Source organism: Sipha flava, unplaced genomic scaffold, assembly GCF_003268045.1.
Source record: "Sipha flava isolate LNK unplaced genomic scaffold, YSA_version1 369_pilon_pilon, whole genome shotgun sequence".
Lineage (NCBI taxonomy): Eukaryota > Metazoa > Arthropoda > Insecta > Hemiptera > Aphididae > Sipha > Sipha flava.
Window position 1 is genome coordinate 44,653 of NW_020273075.1, and position 16,013 is coordinate 60,665.

Consider the following 16,013-nt stretch of genomic DNA (forward strand, 5'->3'; position numbering starts at 1 on the left):
GTATATATATACATTTATGAATTATTATAACAAAAGCAAAACAAGTACATTGCACAACATAATAATTTTCACTAAAAAGTATAAATTTTCTAGTTTTGACTAGATGATATCAAATAGAAACATTTGTAAACACTAAAATATGGTAAATAATAAAATAATGTTAAATAATGATATTAAGGTTATTAAAATGTTACTAATTTCTTTGGATAAGATTGTTCATTTGTTCATAAACACAGTTTGGGCAAGCCGAATTACTGGTATCTTGTAGTGTTGTTTGTACAGCTGCTGCAGTATTAGGTAAATGATCTAGATGATCAACCACCATTTTAGTATCTTCATTAAATTGTTCATTTGATGAATAACGATGGCCACAAGAATATACTAATAATGTATCTCCCAAAGTTTCAGTATCCTATGAAAAAAAAAACATTGTTAAATGCATACGAGAAGTAGATAGATTAAAATTCATACTTGAAACTCTAAATGCATGAACGGTTGAAATTGGTTAGTATTAAGTGTTTGTACTGAACATTTTAACAAGTCTTCAGATTTTGTTTCTGATAATGGTTCTATCCATCCAGAACCTGGTGAATTAGTCACAGTGGCCAGTAGCTGTATAAAATCTTTTTGATTTTCAGCTAAAAAAATAAATAATTGTAGAATATTTTAAAAAAATGTGAAGATTTATGTTAGTAAATATTGATGAAAAAACAAACATTTGTTTTCTATATTTTTAGAAACAGATGTGCATAGTTGCAAACAAAAATTCACAGAAAAACATCTAATAATTGTTTTTGGCTCCATAATTTTCATATCTAATTCATCAAGGTCATGAGCTTTTGAAGAACCACTATTACTAAAATAAAGAAAATTATTTTAAATTAAACATTATTAAATGTATACATAAAGTAAAGAACTTATACCACAATAACAGAATTCCTAGTGGATGATTTAATTTGTCCCATCGATCTAATAATAGTTGTTCTAATGCATCTACAGGGAAAGACTTGGTCAACCAATATGTAAGATACTGAAAAAAAATTAATTAATATTGTTAATTCAAAGTATTTAATTTTAAAATTGCCTTTTTTAAACACATACTTCATGCAAAAATGAAACCAAATTGTCTTTGGGTATAAATTTAAAATAATACTCAAACATCTGAGCAAGTTTAGAAATTCCTGGCCATTCTTTTACAATAGTTTCTTCAGTAACTACACGTGATGCAAAAGACTCCGGTAAAGAAGTAAATAACTCTCCTTCTTCAAGATTTATAGAAAAACCCTCACAAGGTGTAAGAGCAGGAGCTGGCTCTTCATGGCCACCTTCTACATTAAAACCAAACATTTCCCCATAATCTCTAGTTTCTACAAATGCTTCATGTTGATGAAATAATGCTAAAGAAGGTTCATTGTTAATCAACCTAATTTTACTAATTGCTTGATGGTTTTTCATCTCAAGACACTAAAAAAAACAAAATAATTTAATCAATTTGATTGCATAACTTTAATATCTAAAAAAAATAAAACTATACCATAGAAACAACAGAAGAAATATTATAATAAGGGTAAAACCACTCTGCTGCATAATGTAACAAATAATCTACACCATGAACATTGAATATGTTATTGAGATTTTCAAGAAAGCGTTCAAATGGACATAAGCCGGGAAAACTTAATAGCCGCTTTACCTAAAAAATAAATTATAAATATAGCCAATAAGCTAATTGCTTAATATTATTAAATAACTTACCTGAATTGAAAGTATATCTTTAATGTTTGAAAATGAAAACCTTAACTGTGGCAATATTATTTCAATTGGAGAATCTAATTTATTTACAGTGCCATGTTGGATTTTAATAACTTTATGTGTTGATTTAATCATAACCATTTTACCATCCAACAATGTCTTTGCCAAATCTTCTTCTGGAATTTTACCCAACTTAAAGGAGATAAATCATAATTAATGTCAAAGAAGTTTATTAAGAGAATAAATGTTTACTTGTCCTTCATGATTGCTACCCCATCCCCATAGTTTATTGGATGCATCTAAAGCCAATGTAAAATCAGCTCCACATCTAACTTCTTTGATTAAAGAACCATTAGTTGATGAAGGGTCTGCAACTGAAGGTGGGCCAACTAATGTGACAGTCGGAACAAGTCTCTCGCGAACACCAGACACTCCTAACTGTCCATCTAAATTAAGTCCCCAAGTGTATAATTGTCCTGTTGAATTAATAACAGCTGAATGATGACAACCACAACACATCTAAACATAAACCATTAAATCATAACTATTTATTAATAATGTATAGTTAGTTATTATACTTGAACAATTTCTCCTAGAATATGAGATGTATCTACAAGTGTTGGACTTAAATGTAATAGACCATCATCAGCTGTTAATGCATCAATTTCTGCATCCATCTTCAAACCAAATTTGAAATACTTATAAATAAATATAATGATTTTCAAAAATAAAAAATAAAACTTACATGATCGCCTTCATTTAAGGCAAGTTGATTTCTGGCTCTTTTTTGTGTTTGAGCATGAAAACGGAGTACTTGTGGACTACTACCCCAAGTATATAAGCGACCAACATCACTTAAGGCTAACTAAATGATTTAAATAAATTATGGATATTTTAAATGCTAGAATAATAAATCTTGCTTATAAATTAAATGTAAACTTTACATTTTTAATAGAATAATAGAAAATTAAATAAAATTTAAAAATTAGTAAATGGTTAATACTCGTAATTTAATATAAAAATAAATAAACAAATAGTCTTATTTATTTAGCGTATGGCAAATATAGCAATTTACAACAATATCACATAATAAAGAGAATATAGACAAATAGTTAATACATAGAAATAAATAAATAAATGATTAGTATGGAGTATTATTATATTTGTTATACATTACGTAAAATTAGAGTCACAATTTTATTGACATTTTATACTTTTTATAATCTGAAGATGAATTTGTAATTTGAAATCGATCATGCTTTACAAATATAATAATACTTCAGACTAAGCTTTTATTTATTTATTTATATGTTGGATGAAATGGAGAGAAGCTTCAGGTGTTTTATGCAATAAGAGAATTCCAATGAGGCTAGAATGTAAATTTTACAGGAGTGTAGTAAGACTAACTATCCTATATGGCTTAGAGTGGTTGGGCGGCTGAAAGGAGAATAGAACAGAGTATGATGGGGAAATTAAAATGCTTAGATGGAGGAGTGGAGTGACAAGAGAAGATAGAATGAAGATGGAATATGTGAGTAGTAGTATTGGTGTAGCATCTATAGTGGACAAGAGAGAAAATAGACTGAGATGGTTTGGGCATGTGGTTAGACGAGAGAAAATAAATGCAGTAAGAGTTGTTATGAAAATTAATGTTGAAGGGAAAAGAGATGGTTGGATATAATTGAAAATAATATGTGAGCCATTGGTGTATATGTAGGGAATATAGAAAATCGGGATGAGTGAAGGTTTAGGACATAAGTTTCCTACCCCATATAGTTGGGAGAAAGGTTAAGGAGAAGAAGAAGAACTAAAAATATTTTAGAGTAATTAAGATTTCAAAAAATTGAGAATAAACAATGGAATTTACTAAAAAGTAATTAAAAAATATTCCCTTGTAATTAATGTTTCCTGATTATTTATTTTTATTTTTATATGAAACAATTTTTTTAGAAACATTATTATTATTATTTTAAAATATACATATAATATATTTTTTATTGTAAGTTAAATTAAATTATATAATTATTATAAATTAATGGTTATACTCACATTATGAAAATATGCAGTATAAATACACCTAATTGGTTCTGGGAGTCCATAAACCGGAACTGGGCTAGTTATTTTTGTTGTACTGCCATTACCTAGCTGACCAAATGATCCAGAACCAAAAGTAAAAACTTTACCTTTACTAGTCAGAATTATACTATGTGAATAACCTCCATAAGCACTAATAATATTCTAAAAATGTTTGTGTTAATTTATAATATTTATTATTTATTTAAGCTATGCAACTTACTTCAGATTCTAAAGATTTTAATAGTTTTGGTTTTTCACAGTCGTCAATGGCTCCATGACCTAACTGTCCATAAACACCCCAACCCCAAGTCCATAACTTTCCACGTGTAGAAATGGCTAAAGAATGATATTGGCCGGCTGAAACACTAACCAATAACTCGTCTGATAAACTCTTCACTAACATTGGATATGGAGCTTGTCCACGGCGGCCTGTTCCTAGTTGACCATAACGGTTTGATCCCCAAGAATATACCTATAAAACGAAAACTTAGTCGATTGATTTTAGAATATAAAAATAATATTTAAACATTACCCCATTTGTTGTAAGTGCTATTGAATGATTTCGACCACATGCTACTTGAATTACTTCAACACGTATGTAAACAAACCAAGAAACTGGATTCGGTGTTGAAGTCTTAGTCATATGAGGTCCAACCCCTAAACAGCCACATGATGAATGTCCCCATGTATAAAGTTTATGGTTGCGTATATGAGCTGCATGAGCCCAACCAGCTCCAAGACTAGATTTGTGGTCTATTTCATTTTCAGAATTAGAAGTATTTGAAATAAGTTGATGAGAAAATGTAACGGATTCAATTAAATTATCTGAATATTGATTTGAAGATAATCTGGATATTATCATTAAATAAGTGGTCAACCATTCTTTAATAGAATAATTGAGCTGAAAAAATTTCAAATCAATTAGTAGTTATAATTTGCAAATTAATTATTTTATTAGAGTTAATAAAATAATAAATAAGTACTAAATTGTTTTCATAAAATTCTGATATTTAATTTAAATTTTTATTTAATTAAAATTTGTTTACTTACATTATTATCTTGCTCGGTTATGGATTCTGTTTCATTTTTAAATTGAAATACTTTGCGCAATATTGGTCGTAAGGCTGGATTAGATGGATCATAAAGAATTTTAAGTTTCTAAAAAATATAGAAAAATAATATAAATTTCAAATACTTATACAAAAAAAAAAAGTACTAATTACCAAAAGAATATCGTTGGATACATTTTTTAGATTTGCTTGTACAAATTTAGAATGCAAAGTTGTGAATTTATTACAGGCAACCAACACTTCTGTAAAAATTGATTCTGATACCAAATCCCAAAATCCTTCAGTTGCTAAAATTAATATATACATATTTTTTTTTTGTCAATTAGACTTGTTTTGCTCTTAGACATAAAATATGTACTTTAAATATTACACTAAAATGTTTCAATAATTTTATAATAACATTTACTTACAGTGCAAATAACGACTATCAGTAGATTGTTGACTCATTAAACTGACTAAGACTGTAATAACTTCATTGTGCAAACCTCTTTCAACAGCTAAAAATCTTAGCACATTGCATAAACGACTTTGACCAACGATATTGACACATAAAACTTCATCATAATGATTGTTTTCTGATAATAAACGCCTGGATTATAAAAGTAATTTTAGCATAAAATTAACAATTATAAATTTAATTTATATACAAAAATTTTGATTCTAGTCTTGATTTATCCCGGCTGGTAGCACGTAATAATTGTTCTGTATAGCTCATTACAGCTAAATTTGAAATATGTAATCTTTCTAATGGAGTGAGATCTCTTGGGTGTGCTTGTTCTAAAAGTGTACTAACAAATAGAACTACTTTATCAGTATTTCCAGAAGAGGCTAATCTTAGAACACGTTTTAATGGATTTGTCTAAAAAGTATATTAATTAGTCAATTAAATGATAAATAAAATAATTTATTTGTAAAACAATTAAAATAATTAATGATTGTAATGAACATAAATTTACCTTTGACAAACGATATAAAAGAGTAGCATCTTCAAATTTCCTTGCACTAAGTTGTTGATCAGCTGCTCTTTCCAATATAGGTCGTATATCAATGTCAAAGATTTCTGATAAATTATTTGCATGATCTAATGCACCATCCATAATATTCTTAAATATTATTTCCTCAGGTTTAATACTAAAATAACATCATATGGACATATATTAATAAGAAATCTATCAAATAATAAAATAATAATTTATATTTATTACCTTAAATGTAGAAAATATAATCTACAGTTAGTGACTATAGCACACAATTCAGATATAGAATTATCTTTACGGCTATGTTGTCGATCATATTTTTTCTTTTTACTAGATGCTGTTCGATTTTTATTTTTAGGAGAAACACTTAGAGAGATGTCTACATTTTCTTTAACCTGAAAATAAAGAATAATTAAATCTAAATAATTCTTACTATTGACACTCTTACTTTTCGTCCAAGTACTCTAAATATATTCAAAATTATTTCACCATTATCAAAGTTAAAAGTATCGAACAGGCTTTTTTCTTTGTCATCATCCTGCAAAATCATGGCAACAATATTATTTGTTTAAAGGCATATAACAATAGATTTAAAAATTATTTACCACATCACTTTTTAGTTGACAAAGATTAGAAGAATATACATTTAATTTGGTACCACCATTTTGAGAAATGAATATAAATTGGTCAGTATATAAAAAGTTTTCAATTTCTTCTCCTTTAAATAATTTGTATATTAAAGGTTGATTAGTGTTAAATCCAGAAGCATGTACCTAAGAGTAAAAAAAAAAAAAAAATGTAAGATAAATGTTAAATATTATATTATGATTAATCAAATGGTTAAAAAAACTATTTATTTTTCAATCAGCATTTAACATTTAACAGCTTACCAAAATATGATTAGAACAAGAGCTCACAATAGTTTGTTTACCACGATGACTCTGTACGCTAGATTTCATATCAACAACTGTAGGCATGGGTTCAGGTAATGGACCTGTACTTGGACAAGAACATCCAGAAGTAATTGTATCAGATGAAAAACTTCGTTTTGGATGTCTTACATCATTTGGCACTAAATAACAATAAAATCAAGTATTAATAAGATAAGAAGTACAATAGAATACAATAGTAAATAAATACCACTTTGAACACAATTTACAACCGATCTTTGTTTTTTAGGTGCAGATAATTTCTCTATAAATAGTTGCCGTAATCCTAGTAATCGAGCACGAGTTGAAGGAAAATTTGATATCACAGGAACAATGTTCTCGATATTCAATGAATTTGTCGGCCTAATATTAATTATATATTCAAAACTAAATCAAGATAATTAAATTTATGTATTATACTTTGCAGTTTTATCATGTGCACTATGTGTTTTTGGATTAAGCCAACAGTATCCAATATCTAAATTCTCAAGTAATAGTTTTGAACGATCTCCATTTGTACTAATTATCTAAACATATTAGTATTGTATAAAAAAAAAAAAAAATATTATTTTGTAAATAAAATTTTAAGAATAATATAATAATATGAGTATAATTACAATCAACCAAATTGTATTGGAACCACTTTCATTTAATATTTCGAGAAATTTTATAGAAAATTTTACACAAGTAGAACCAAGACAAGCACCAGTACGAAGATTAACAAAAACAATTTCTCCTATATTTCCTCCAACAATTCCAATATCACTAAAAATTTAATATATAGTTATAAATACAAAATATTCCTGAAAAAAAGAAAAAATTATCAAATAATTGAAATTTACCTTGAATATGTAGGAACTATAGGTGTCCACCAAGTTATGGCTGTTGGATTTAGTGAACTAGTTGGTTCTCCAGGAGCTGGTCTAATAATTTTCACTTTATTTCTTCTATCTCCCTCTCTAGGTTCAAATATTTCACGAACAAATACCAAATATAAAGTGCAATCAAATCCTAAAATATTTATATAGTTATTAGTTTTTTAAAAAATGTTAAAAGAAGTACAATTCAAAAAATGATGGAATAATTCCATTTTTTGCAAATTGTATTATTGAACAATATTAATTATAATTCTTAACCTTTTATTATATTTATTTTATATTGAAAATTATATAGTGACTATAAGATATGAGTTCAGTTTAATGTTGTTTATACAAATTACTGATTCATGATTTTTTTTTTTACCAAATGTTTAATGTACTTACCACATACTAAAAGCTTTTCACTAGTAGATTTGAATGCCAGTGAGACTATTCTTTTTCTATCATCTTTAGGCCAGGGTAACCATTTAAGTAATGGAGGCGCATGGTCACAATAAAGTATAAGATCATTGCTACTGTAATTTTGAAAACTAATTAATATGCATAGATATAAACCAAAATGTATTGAACCATCTGATATCTTACCTGAGAACTAATGCAAATATATTATTGCTATTAGTTTGGAAACTGACAGCATTTACAATACTGTCGGCCCTCAACAGCTCTTTTAAACATAATACATCTCCGTACAATGAAGGCATATTTATAAAACAAGGTATTACGTTTTCATTATTGATCATATAATTAATACTTTATTGGTAAAAAATATTAGGTAGGTATTTGATAAATTTTTTAAAATATTTATCTTAAAATTTTAAGTTCAAATCATATTATAATATTATTAAACAATAAAATTGTAAATACATAACATATCGCAAGTGTTGTGTACGGTATCAATGATCTATAAATGTATACATCGATTCATAACTCAACTGCTGCAGTTAGATAACCGTTCTTATCACTAGTAGGCTCCAAATTTATGATTGCTGAACGTCAGTATCTAATAGATGATAAGAGTATAAGATACATATTTTTAGAGTACTAATACATTTAAATTAAATTAAATGTTAATTCCTGTTTTTATTGGAAAATTATCAACAAATAACAGATCGTAAACTGTCAAATGTACGATGATTGACAGAGTACAGCAACATATTAGTAATATTTGTTGAGAGAACAAACTTTTTTATTTCAAACATGCAAGTATATTTTATGGGCATGGATTTAAAATTGATTTTTTTATTTTGTAGTTTAATATTTAAATCGTTTTTTTAATACAGGAAATTGATTAGAAAAAAATGTTAAATTGTTATTTTTTTGTGAACTTTTAAGTCCAAGATAACTTTATTGAAAAATTATTTTATTATCAATAAACTGAATTCTCTACACTTGAAAATTATACATAAACTAATTTTTAATGTTTATACTTTTAATAGATTGACTATGTCCGTCAAAAACGAACATGCTATAAATATTGATTCTGAAATAAAAAACACAAGAGGAATTATTGATAAAAATTGTGCTAAAAATAAGAGTGAAGAAACTGAAATAAAAAAAATTATTGACACTAAGTAAGTATTAAATATTATATTACTTTAATTACAATAAATAATATTTATTTAATTATATTCAGTGTTCATAGTGAAAATATAGCTTATAAATATGATGGTCTTACTTCTAGGTATATTTATCCCGGTAATCGACAGTATAAAGTTATAAGTATACTTAATATATACTATTTTAGGCTATTTTTGGTGGATGGTATCTTGTGTAAAAATATTCGACAAATAGTGATATTTTTAGAGTTTGGCACCTTTGATTCAAATTTAAATTTTAAAACCTTTTATAAAAATACCTATTCAAACTTTGATATTGTTTTGTATTCAATAGTTATTACAGCATCATTTTTATTGAGTTATTTATTTTTAATTGTTCATCACAATTTAGAATAAATATATATTCAGAATAAGTATTGAGTTGCAATAGTTACAATTTTAAGAACATGTTTGATTCTATTTTATTGAAATTTGAGGTTTAAAATTATTATTTTAATATTACTCATAAAATAATTAAATTTTGATTGTATTTTTGGTATATTAATTATTTATTAATTTAATATACATACATATAGTAATATGTAGTGATTACAATTTACTTACATACATGTAGTTCTATATTTGAAACAGAAACTTAGTACCTCAATTATTTTTTCAAACATGTTAGTGTACCCTTGGCTCAGAGTTTAAAAAAAAATAAATAAATAAATAAGATGCAGATTTTATTTCAATAATAATTTCTTCTATTTTTATTTTTTTCAATTCAATCAGGGCTTATATGAATTTATTTATAATATTTATTCTTTTAATAGATTGAATGTGCCTATTAAAAATGAACATCCATTAAATATTGATCCTGGAATAAAATGTAAAACAGAATTGGACAAGTTGTCTGATAAAATTCAATATGAAAAAGCTGACGTAAAAAGTGATGGAGATTGTGTTAATGCTCAAAATAAAAAAATTGAAGTGAAAAATATTATTGACTCCAAGTAAGTACTAAACATAGATTTGTATTTTTTTGTAGATTAATCAACAGCAAAGAAGGATCTATGTTATTAATACTACTCCTCTATTATCTTAATTTATTGATATATAAAATTGGGTTGAAATAGTGTACAAGTTATTATTACTTTAATAAATTACAATGTTTAATAATTGATATTTATGTAATTCTTAGTAAAAATTTTAAAAATTTAAAAAGTATTAAAAAAATAGATTGTTTGTAAATTGTTCTTTTTACAGTGGTAAATGGATTTGTTTTAATTGAATTTTTGTATACTAATTGCAGAGTAAAATAATTAAATATTTAGATTAAATCTGAAATCATAATAACAAAATATTTAAAAATATATGTATTATTATCTTATTGAATTTTAAGATTTATTTATTATTTATATATTTAATTAAATATAACTAAATATATATGTAGATTAGATGTTTACATTTTACTTATTTGATCATATTAATTAACCTTTTTTCTTTTAATAGAATAAATTTGCCTGGCAAAAGTGAAAACCTTTTAATTATTGATCCTGAAATAAAAAAATGCACAGGAATTAAGGATGATGATTGTGCTGAAACTCAAGAAAAAAAAAATGAATTACGAAATACTGATGACACTGAGTAAGTATTAAATATATTAAGAATATTATTAAAGTATTACTTTAATTACAATGTATAATATTTATATAATTCTACTATAAAAGCTTTAGATAAAAAGAGAAAATTCTTAATCTTAAACTATAAAATTAGGATTTAATTATTTTTTTAAAATACTGAGGAAGTATTTAAATTTACATATTAGAAATACAATTTATATTTTGTTATCTTTTAATGTCATTAAGAATTATAGTTTTATATAATTCTTATAATGATGAAAATTAATTAACAATTTAAATATTTATTTGTTACATTTATTTTTATTTATTTTTAGACTAGAACCAGTTGTCAAAGAAAGACCAATTTTTAGATGTCAAAATTGTAACATGACTGAACAATACGATTATTTTAGTGATCACACACCATATAATCGTAGTGTAACAACAAAAATTGATTACTATTTGACAAAAGATCCATTTTCTCCTCACACTAAAAGGCAATTCTTGATTTTAGGATCAGTTTGTTCTTTATGTGACAAAGATGTTTGTGTAAAACCAGAGTGCAGCATATTTTATTCAAAATTTTATTGCTCTACTTGTGCAAGGCAAAATATTAAAAATTTTCCATGTAATATTCAAAATAAAATAAATGCAGCAAAACGAATTTAAAATAATTATAATTATATAAAACTAAATACTAATAACTTTTTCAATTTACAAATTATATTTACAAATTATGTGCAAATTATGTATAAAATAATCATTTGCTGTTAAACCTTGTATATGAAAGTTATCATATAAATGGGCACTTTTTAATGTTAAAAATAAATGCTGTTAGCTTTGAGCATGTTCTTGATAAAAATACATTTTCATAACTTATGAACAATTTTACTAATGAAAGTTAAACTTAGTACTTTATACTTGTATCATCTTTATTACTTGTAAAGCTCTTACTGGCTATCAATTTTAATATTTAAAAGTGACATCTCACGCTTTCAAAATTTGTAAGATTTTACATCATGTTGTTAACTATTCATTCGATTGAACATTTGGGGAATGCTCTGAACAAAATTTCAGGTATTTTGAAAAACAAATGTATCAATATCAAGACAAAGGACATTACTGTTAAATAATAAGTAGATATCTACTAACTTTACAAATACCTTAATTGCATATGGGTTCATGTAAATGTATGAAATTGGTAAGTAAATGTAGACTGAAAACATTGACAATTTTCAACGTCTAGTCAGTAAAAACGAGCAAGTTTAAGTTGTAGTATTGGAAAATGGAGTTATCATTTAAATAATTTGTATCTAACTTGTCTTTGATTATAAATTTAATTTTCATTTAAACAAAACTATACTACACAATAAGCATACATTTATTTCGAAAAATACCGAAGTCACCTACATAATTCACAGCTTTTAGTTTTTACACAAATACTATAGAAATTATTTAAATTTCAATAAACAAATACAAACAACACTTCTTCCAATTTAAAATTATGTGTATCGCGGTATTTATTTATTATACCTTCGGATTTTCTATAACATTAGTCTTATTCTTTTATTTGGTCACACTGTAATGTGATTCGTTTTTTCCGAAATGACCGTTACAAATCATAATAATTAAATTATATGATATGTTCCTGATGCCATATTTGAAAACAAACAGTTGTTAAGTTTTACACTTTTGTCATTGTAGATTGTTCAATACGAACTCGTGCACTATTCATTTGGGTTAAGTTTAGCTTGTTGTCGTTCGAAACGAATTATCACGATTCGTTCACGTTTCAGCTCTTCAGACTTTTTTATTCTGTAAATTCTACCGTACCGGCGGTATTTTACGTCTATAGGGTTTCTGGCTCGGCTAAAGTACCTATTCAACACAGTGTGTCAACGTTTTTCTGTAAGAATGTCCAACACGATTGAAATTATGGATCCACGTTCTCCAACGTTAGATATTGTCAGAACTCCGATACGTGTGAGTAGTTAATTGACCGGGATGATTATTAATATTGTATATTTTCTTCTGTTTATATTCGATTTCCCGTACAGGTAGTCAAAATGATAATCGAAGAAGAGAATATTTCCACCGAAACGCGCTTAAACAATGAACTGTTCACTAATACTTTGGCTGATGATCCGGTGACGTCTACACCGTACGCCAGTCCTGCCACTGATGATTCTTTTCATTCGGCCATTGATGAAACCGATACTGATCCTCTAATCACCAACCTGAACATTACAAAACCAAAGGAGAACACACCTAGGAGAGCACTAGGATGTATAAAAAACCGGCATCTAAATGAAACGCCCAAGGCAGATATGCGCCGTAAGCTTTGGCGTAACATGGAAGATGAAAGGATCAAACAAGGAGGTGAAAATACACCACCATTACCTTTCAAGGACTTAACTGCCTCAGCTCCGCCTAAATTGTACAGATACCGCAAGTTTACATAACGATTTCTTTGAATTTTTTGGTTTTATATTATATTATTGGTTTTTAATTTTAAATCAAAAGTAGCTATCAAAAGTATCAACTTATATCACTATAGCTGTTTGCACTACACAATATATTTTAATTGAGTTGTAGATAGGTAAATTTTTCTCTCTCTCATATTTGTAATATACCAGATTTATATTGTATACTGTACCTTGTTCCTTAAATAGTCAAACATTTCATAAATAAATAATGTTTTGTTTTAAATTTTTTTATAATAATAAGAAGAATTTGGCTATATTTGTTAATGTATTATTTTCATTGATGGAATCATAGTCAAAAAAAGAAAAAAGAACTAGAAATATAAACCTTTAAATTATATATAAATCCTGTTAAGGATATGGTCACAGAACCGTTTCATCTTCTACTCTGTGCAGATGCTTCACAACAACTACTAAATGATTACTTGTTGACTTTTTAATAGATAAAAGAACAAATTGGTAGTGGATAAATAATATGAAAGTTGTACAGGCTTATTTTATTATGTTCTTGGGTAGGATTGTAAAACTTTTTAATGATTTTTAATGTTTCACTATAACTTAAAACATTATGATCATTATTGTTACTATGCTGAATTGTACGCCAAACTAGTACTTGAACAATATATTATGTCACTATTAATTAAAATTAGTTGATAAGTGATTATAATTTAAACAAGAAAACAATGCTTTTGAACTCTGTGAATATTTTAAAGAACACATTGGTATATTTTTTAATTGTTTATGAATCATTTTACATGTACTATTACACTGATGTAAACTGCTTATTGAAAAACAATAATGATGACAAAAATATTCTTTATGATATAAATAATATTAAGTCATTGAATAAGAAGTGTAATATATTAATTTATAAACAATAAAATATTAGAACAAAAATTGCTTTGTTGTTGAATACAGCAAAAATATTATTGGATTGAGATCCAGAATGTTCTTAAAAGGAACACTGACAAATTTATATTGACTTGTCCCATGAATATTAAGACGATGATGGTAATACTTGTATATGAAATTTACAAGATGGCATTCTGATTATTTCAACAGTAACAATACTTGAAATCCCAAAGTTTTCTAGAGCTCCTCGAATTAGACCGCATGTAAATGTAGCATACTAAAATGTAGAAAAAATAAAAGGTAGGTGCGTATCAATGAAACCGTTTCATCCAGCTTACTTTTGGTGCAGATTTTAGATATTGCGTGCCATTTGACAGCTTGCTAAAAAAACGAAACTCATTGTCGTGCAATACGTAAACACCTTGATGATTGGTTCGTAAGTTATCCACTTGCTTTTTGTAAACACAAGACCAGAAATCTGTGCATATGAATTTTAATATTTCTAATTCTTCTTTATACCTCGGCAACTCTTTTGTTATTCTAAACGAGGAAACAGAAGAAGAAAAAACGGTCTCACGAAAATAAAATAACCATAAAGCATTGTCACTTACCTTTCAATCAACCGCCAACCGCACGAGTAGCCCAAGTGTTCCAATATTGATATGTCTTCGTCCTGCGTGCGAACAAAACGACAAACGGTTATTTGAGTACACTATCGAACTGGTGTTGGGTTGCAAACAATTTACCTCGGCCGACTTCGACACCAAATACGACACGATTTCCGAATGCAGCATGTCGAACAACACGTCTTCCGCCGACATCTCTCATCAATATCTCTTGACGGTTTCGATTCGATTCCCGTCGGACGTGGTTCAAGACTTGACGAGCTTTACACCTACCGATTGGATATCAACATTTCTCATTATCGAGCAAAAGGAAAACAATACTGTCTTATCTCGTTAATTTCTATGACACATGCAAGAATATTGTTATCTATCTGTGATAGTGCGACTAGAATCTCGGCACAATGATAATAAATTATACAAGTGGTTTGCAAGTGAGGCGTCTGGGAGGAGGCTGATCCACATAATAGGTTAGTCGTTAAAATGGGCAGACACTGGGGGCAAATATCACTCCCAATGGAAAAATATTATTAAAAAAGGTAGATTTAGAACTAAATAACAGATTATAAAAATAAATATTGGCAGTTTTAGTACATTGTCATATTATATTTTGTGGGTCTAAGTCCCCCCAAGACATCCTTACATATGCCTATGATCAGCTTTATTATATCATTAGAATATGCTCTATCTATTTAGTATAACAATAGACTACTACATAAAATAATATATATCCTTTACCATTACGGAAAATTAATATTTCCATCTAAAAATCTACAACAGATAATTGAGGCCAGCCACAGTTCCATTTCTTAAGGTTTCTCAGTTTATACAAAATGGCCAAGCAAAATTAATTAGGACACAATATTAAAATTTAAATAAAATTATATGCATACATATATATAAATATATAAGTAATATATTTTGTTAATCACACTTTATTTCAAAAAAACCTGAGTTTTTGTACAATTCCAGAATATTTCTCTGAATTCAATTACTACAAAATCCTTAAAATTAACATACACAAGGCAATCCATTTAAAATAGCACAATAATTGAATAGCCCTGTACACAATACACAGAGTGTCTCAGAGTTTAGAATTCTTTTTCAGTTTAATGGGTATCAATTTTATTTTCTTAAATTCTCACTATATTATGAAAAAGTCTAAAACCCTGGGACAATCAATACATGATATAAATTATAAATACATACAAATTTTATA

General features: G+C 26.9%; 4 protein-coding genes across 7 annotated transcripts; 2 read left to right on the forward strand and 2 right to left on the reverse strand.

Annotated features, from left to right (window-relative positions):
- Positions 1 to 49: 49 nt before the first annotated feature.
- Positions 50 to 8,497, reverse strand: LOC112687852. Of its 3 annotated transcripts, none has more exons than XM_025560806.1 (28): positions 8,265 to 8,497; positions 8,064 to 8,194; positions 7,644 to 7,812; positions 7,419 to 7,566; positions 7,222 to 7,328; positions 7,013 to 7,164; positions 6,763 to 6,944; positions 6,478 to 6,645; positions 6,321 to 6,410; positions 6,101 to 6,267; positions 5,852 to 6,026; positions 5,543 to 5,754; positions 5,306 to 5,484; positions 5,049 to 5,182; positions 4,876 to 4,983; positions 4,358 to 4,726; positions 4,046 to 4,297; positions 3,799 to 3,987; positions 2,495 to 2,614; positions 2,328 to 2,426; positions 2,002 to 2,268; positions 1,753 to 1,941; positions 1,535 to 1,690; positions 1,102 to 1,464; positions 927 to 1,030; positions 717 to 856; positions 472 to 638; positions 50 to 412 (listed from the first exon to the last, which is right to left on the reverse strand). In XM_025560806.1, the coding sequence occupies exons 1-28, from the start codon at positions 8,417 to 8,419 to the stop codon at positions 194 to 196; spliced, it is 4,911 nt and encodes a 1,636-aa protein (XP_025416591.1). In that variant the 5' UTR covers positions 8,420 to 8,497; the 3' UTR covers positions 50 to 193. The 3 variants fall into 3 exon arrangements, with proteins under 3 accessions (XP_025416591.1, XP_025416590.1, XP_025416589.1); XM_025560805.1 differs by having other exon boundaries at positions 924 to 1,030; positions 8,064 to 8,191; positions 8,265 to 8,496; XM_025560804.1 differs by having other exon boundaries at positions 924 to 1,030; positions 8,265 to 8,496.
- A 190-nt stretch (positions 8,498 to 8,687) lies between these two features.
- On the forward strand, positions 8,688 to 11,505 carry LOC112687853. 2 transcript variants are annotated; one of them, XM_025560807.1, is made up of 5 exons: positions 8,688 to 8,878; positions 9,116 to 9,250; positions 10,048 to 10,227; positions 10,727 to 10,861; positions 11,172 to 11,505. In XM_025560807.1, exons 2-5 carry the CDS (start codon positions 9,123 to 9,125, stop codon positions 11,503 to 11,505), a joined length of 777 nt encoding a protein of 258 aa, XP_025416592.1. In that variant the 5' UTR covers positions 8,688 to 8,878; positions 9,116 to 9,122. The 2 variants fall into 2 exon arrangements, with proteins under 2 accessions (XP_025416592.1, XP_025416594.1); XM_025560809.1 differs by having other exon boundaries at positions 8,688 to 8,837.
- An 884-nt stretch (positions 11,506 to 12,389) lies between these two features.
- Positions 12,390 to 13,484, forward strand: LOC112687854. Its single transcript, XM_025560810.1, has 2 exons — positions 12,390 to 12,819; positions 12,894 to 13,484. Exons 1-2 carry the CDS (start codon positions 12,751 to 12,753, stop codon positions 13,296 to 13,298), a joined length of 474 nt encoding a protein of 157 aa, XP_025416595.1. The 5' UTR covers positions 12,390 to 12,750; the 3' UTR covers positions 13,299 to 13,484.
- Positions 13,485 to 14,158: 674 nt separating this feature from the next.
- LOC112687856 (trafficking protein particle complex subunit 6B) lies at positions 14,159 to 15,138 on the reverse strand. Its single transcript, XM_025560815.1, has 4 exons — positions 14,918 to 15,138; positions 14,783 to 14,844; positions 14,510 to 14,711; positions 14,159 to 14,448 (listed from the first exon to the last, which is right to left on the reverse strand). Exons 1-4 carry the CDS (start codon positions 14,990 to 14,992, stop codon positions 14,317 to 14,319), a joined length of 471 nt encoding a protein of 156 aa, XP_025416600.1. The 5' UTR covers positions 14,993 to 15,138; the 3' UTR covers positions 14,159 to 14,316.
- Between the last annotated feature and the right edge of the window lie 875 nt (positions 15,139 to 16,013).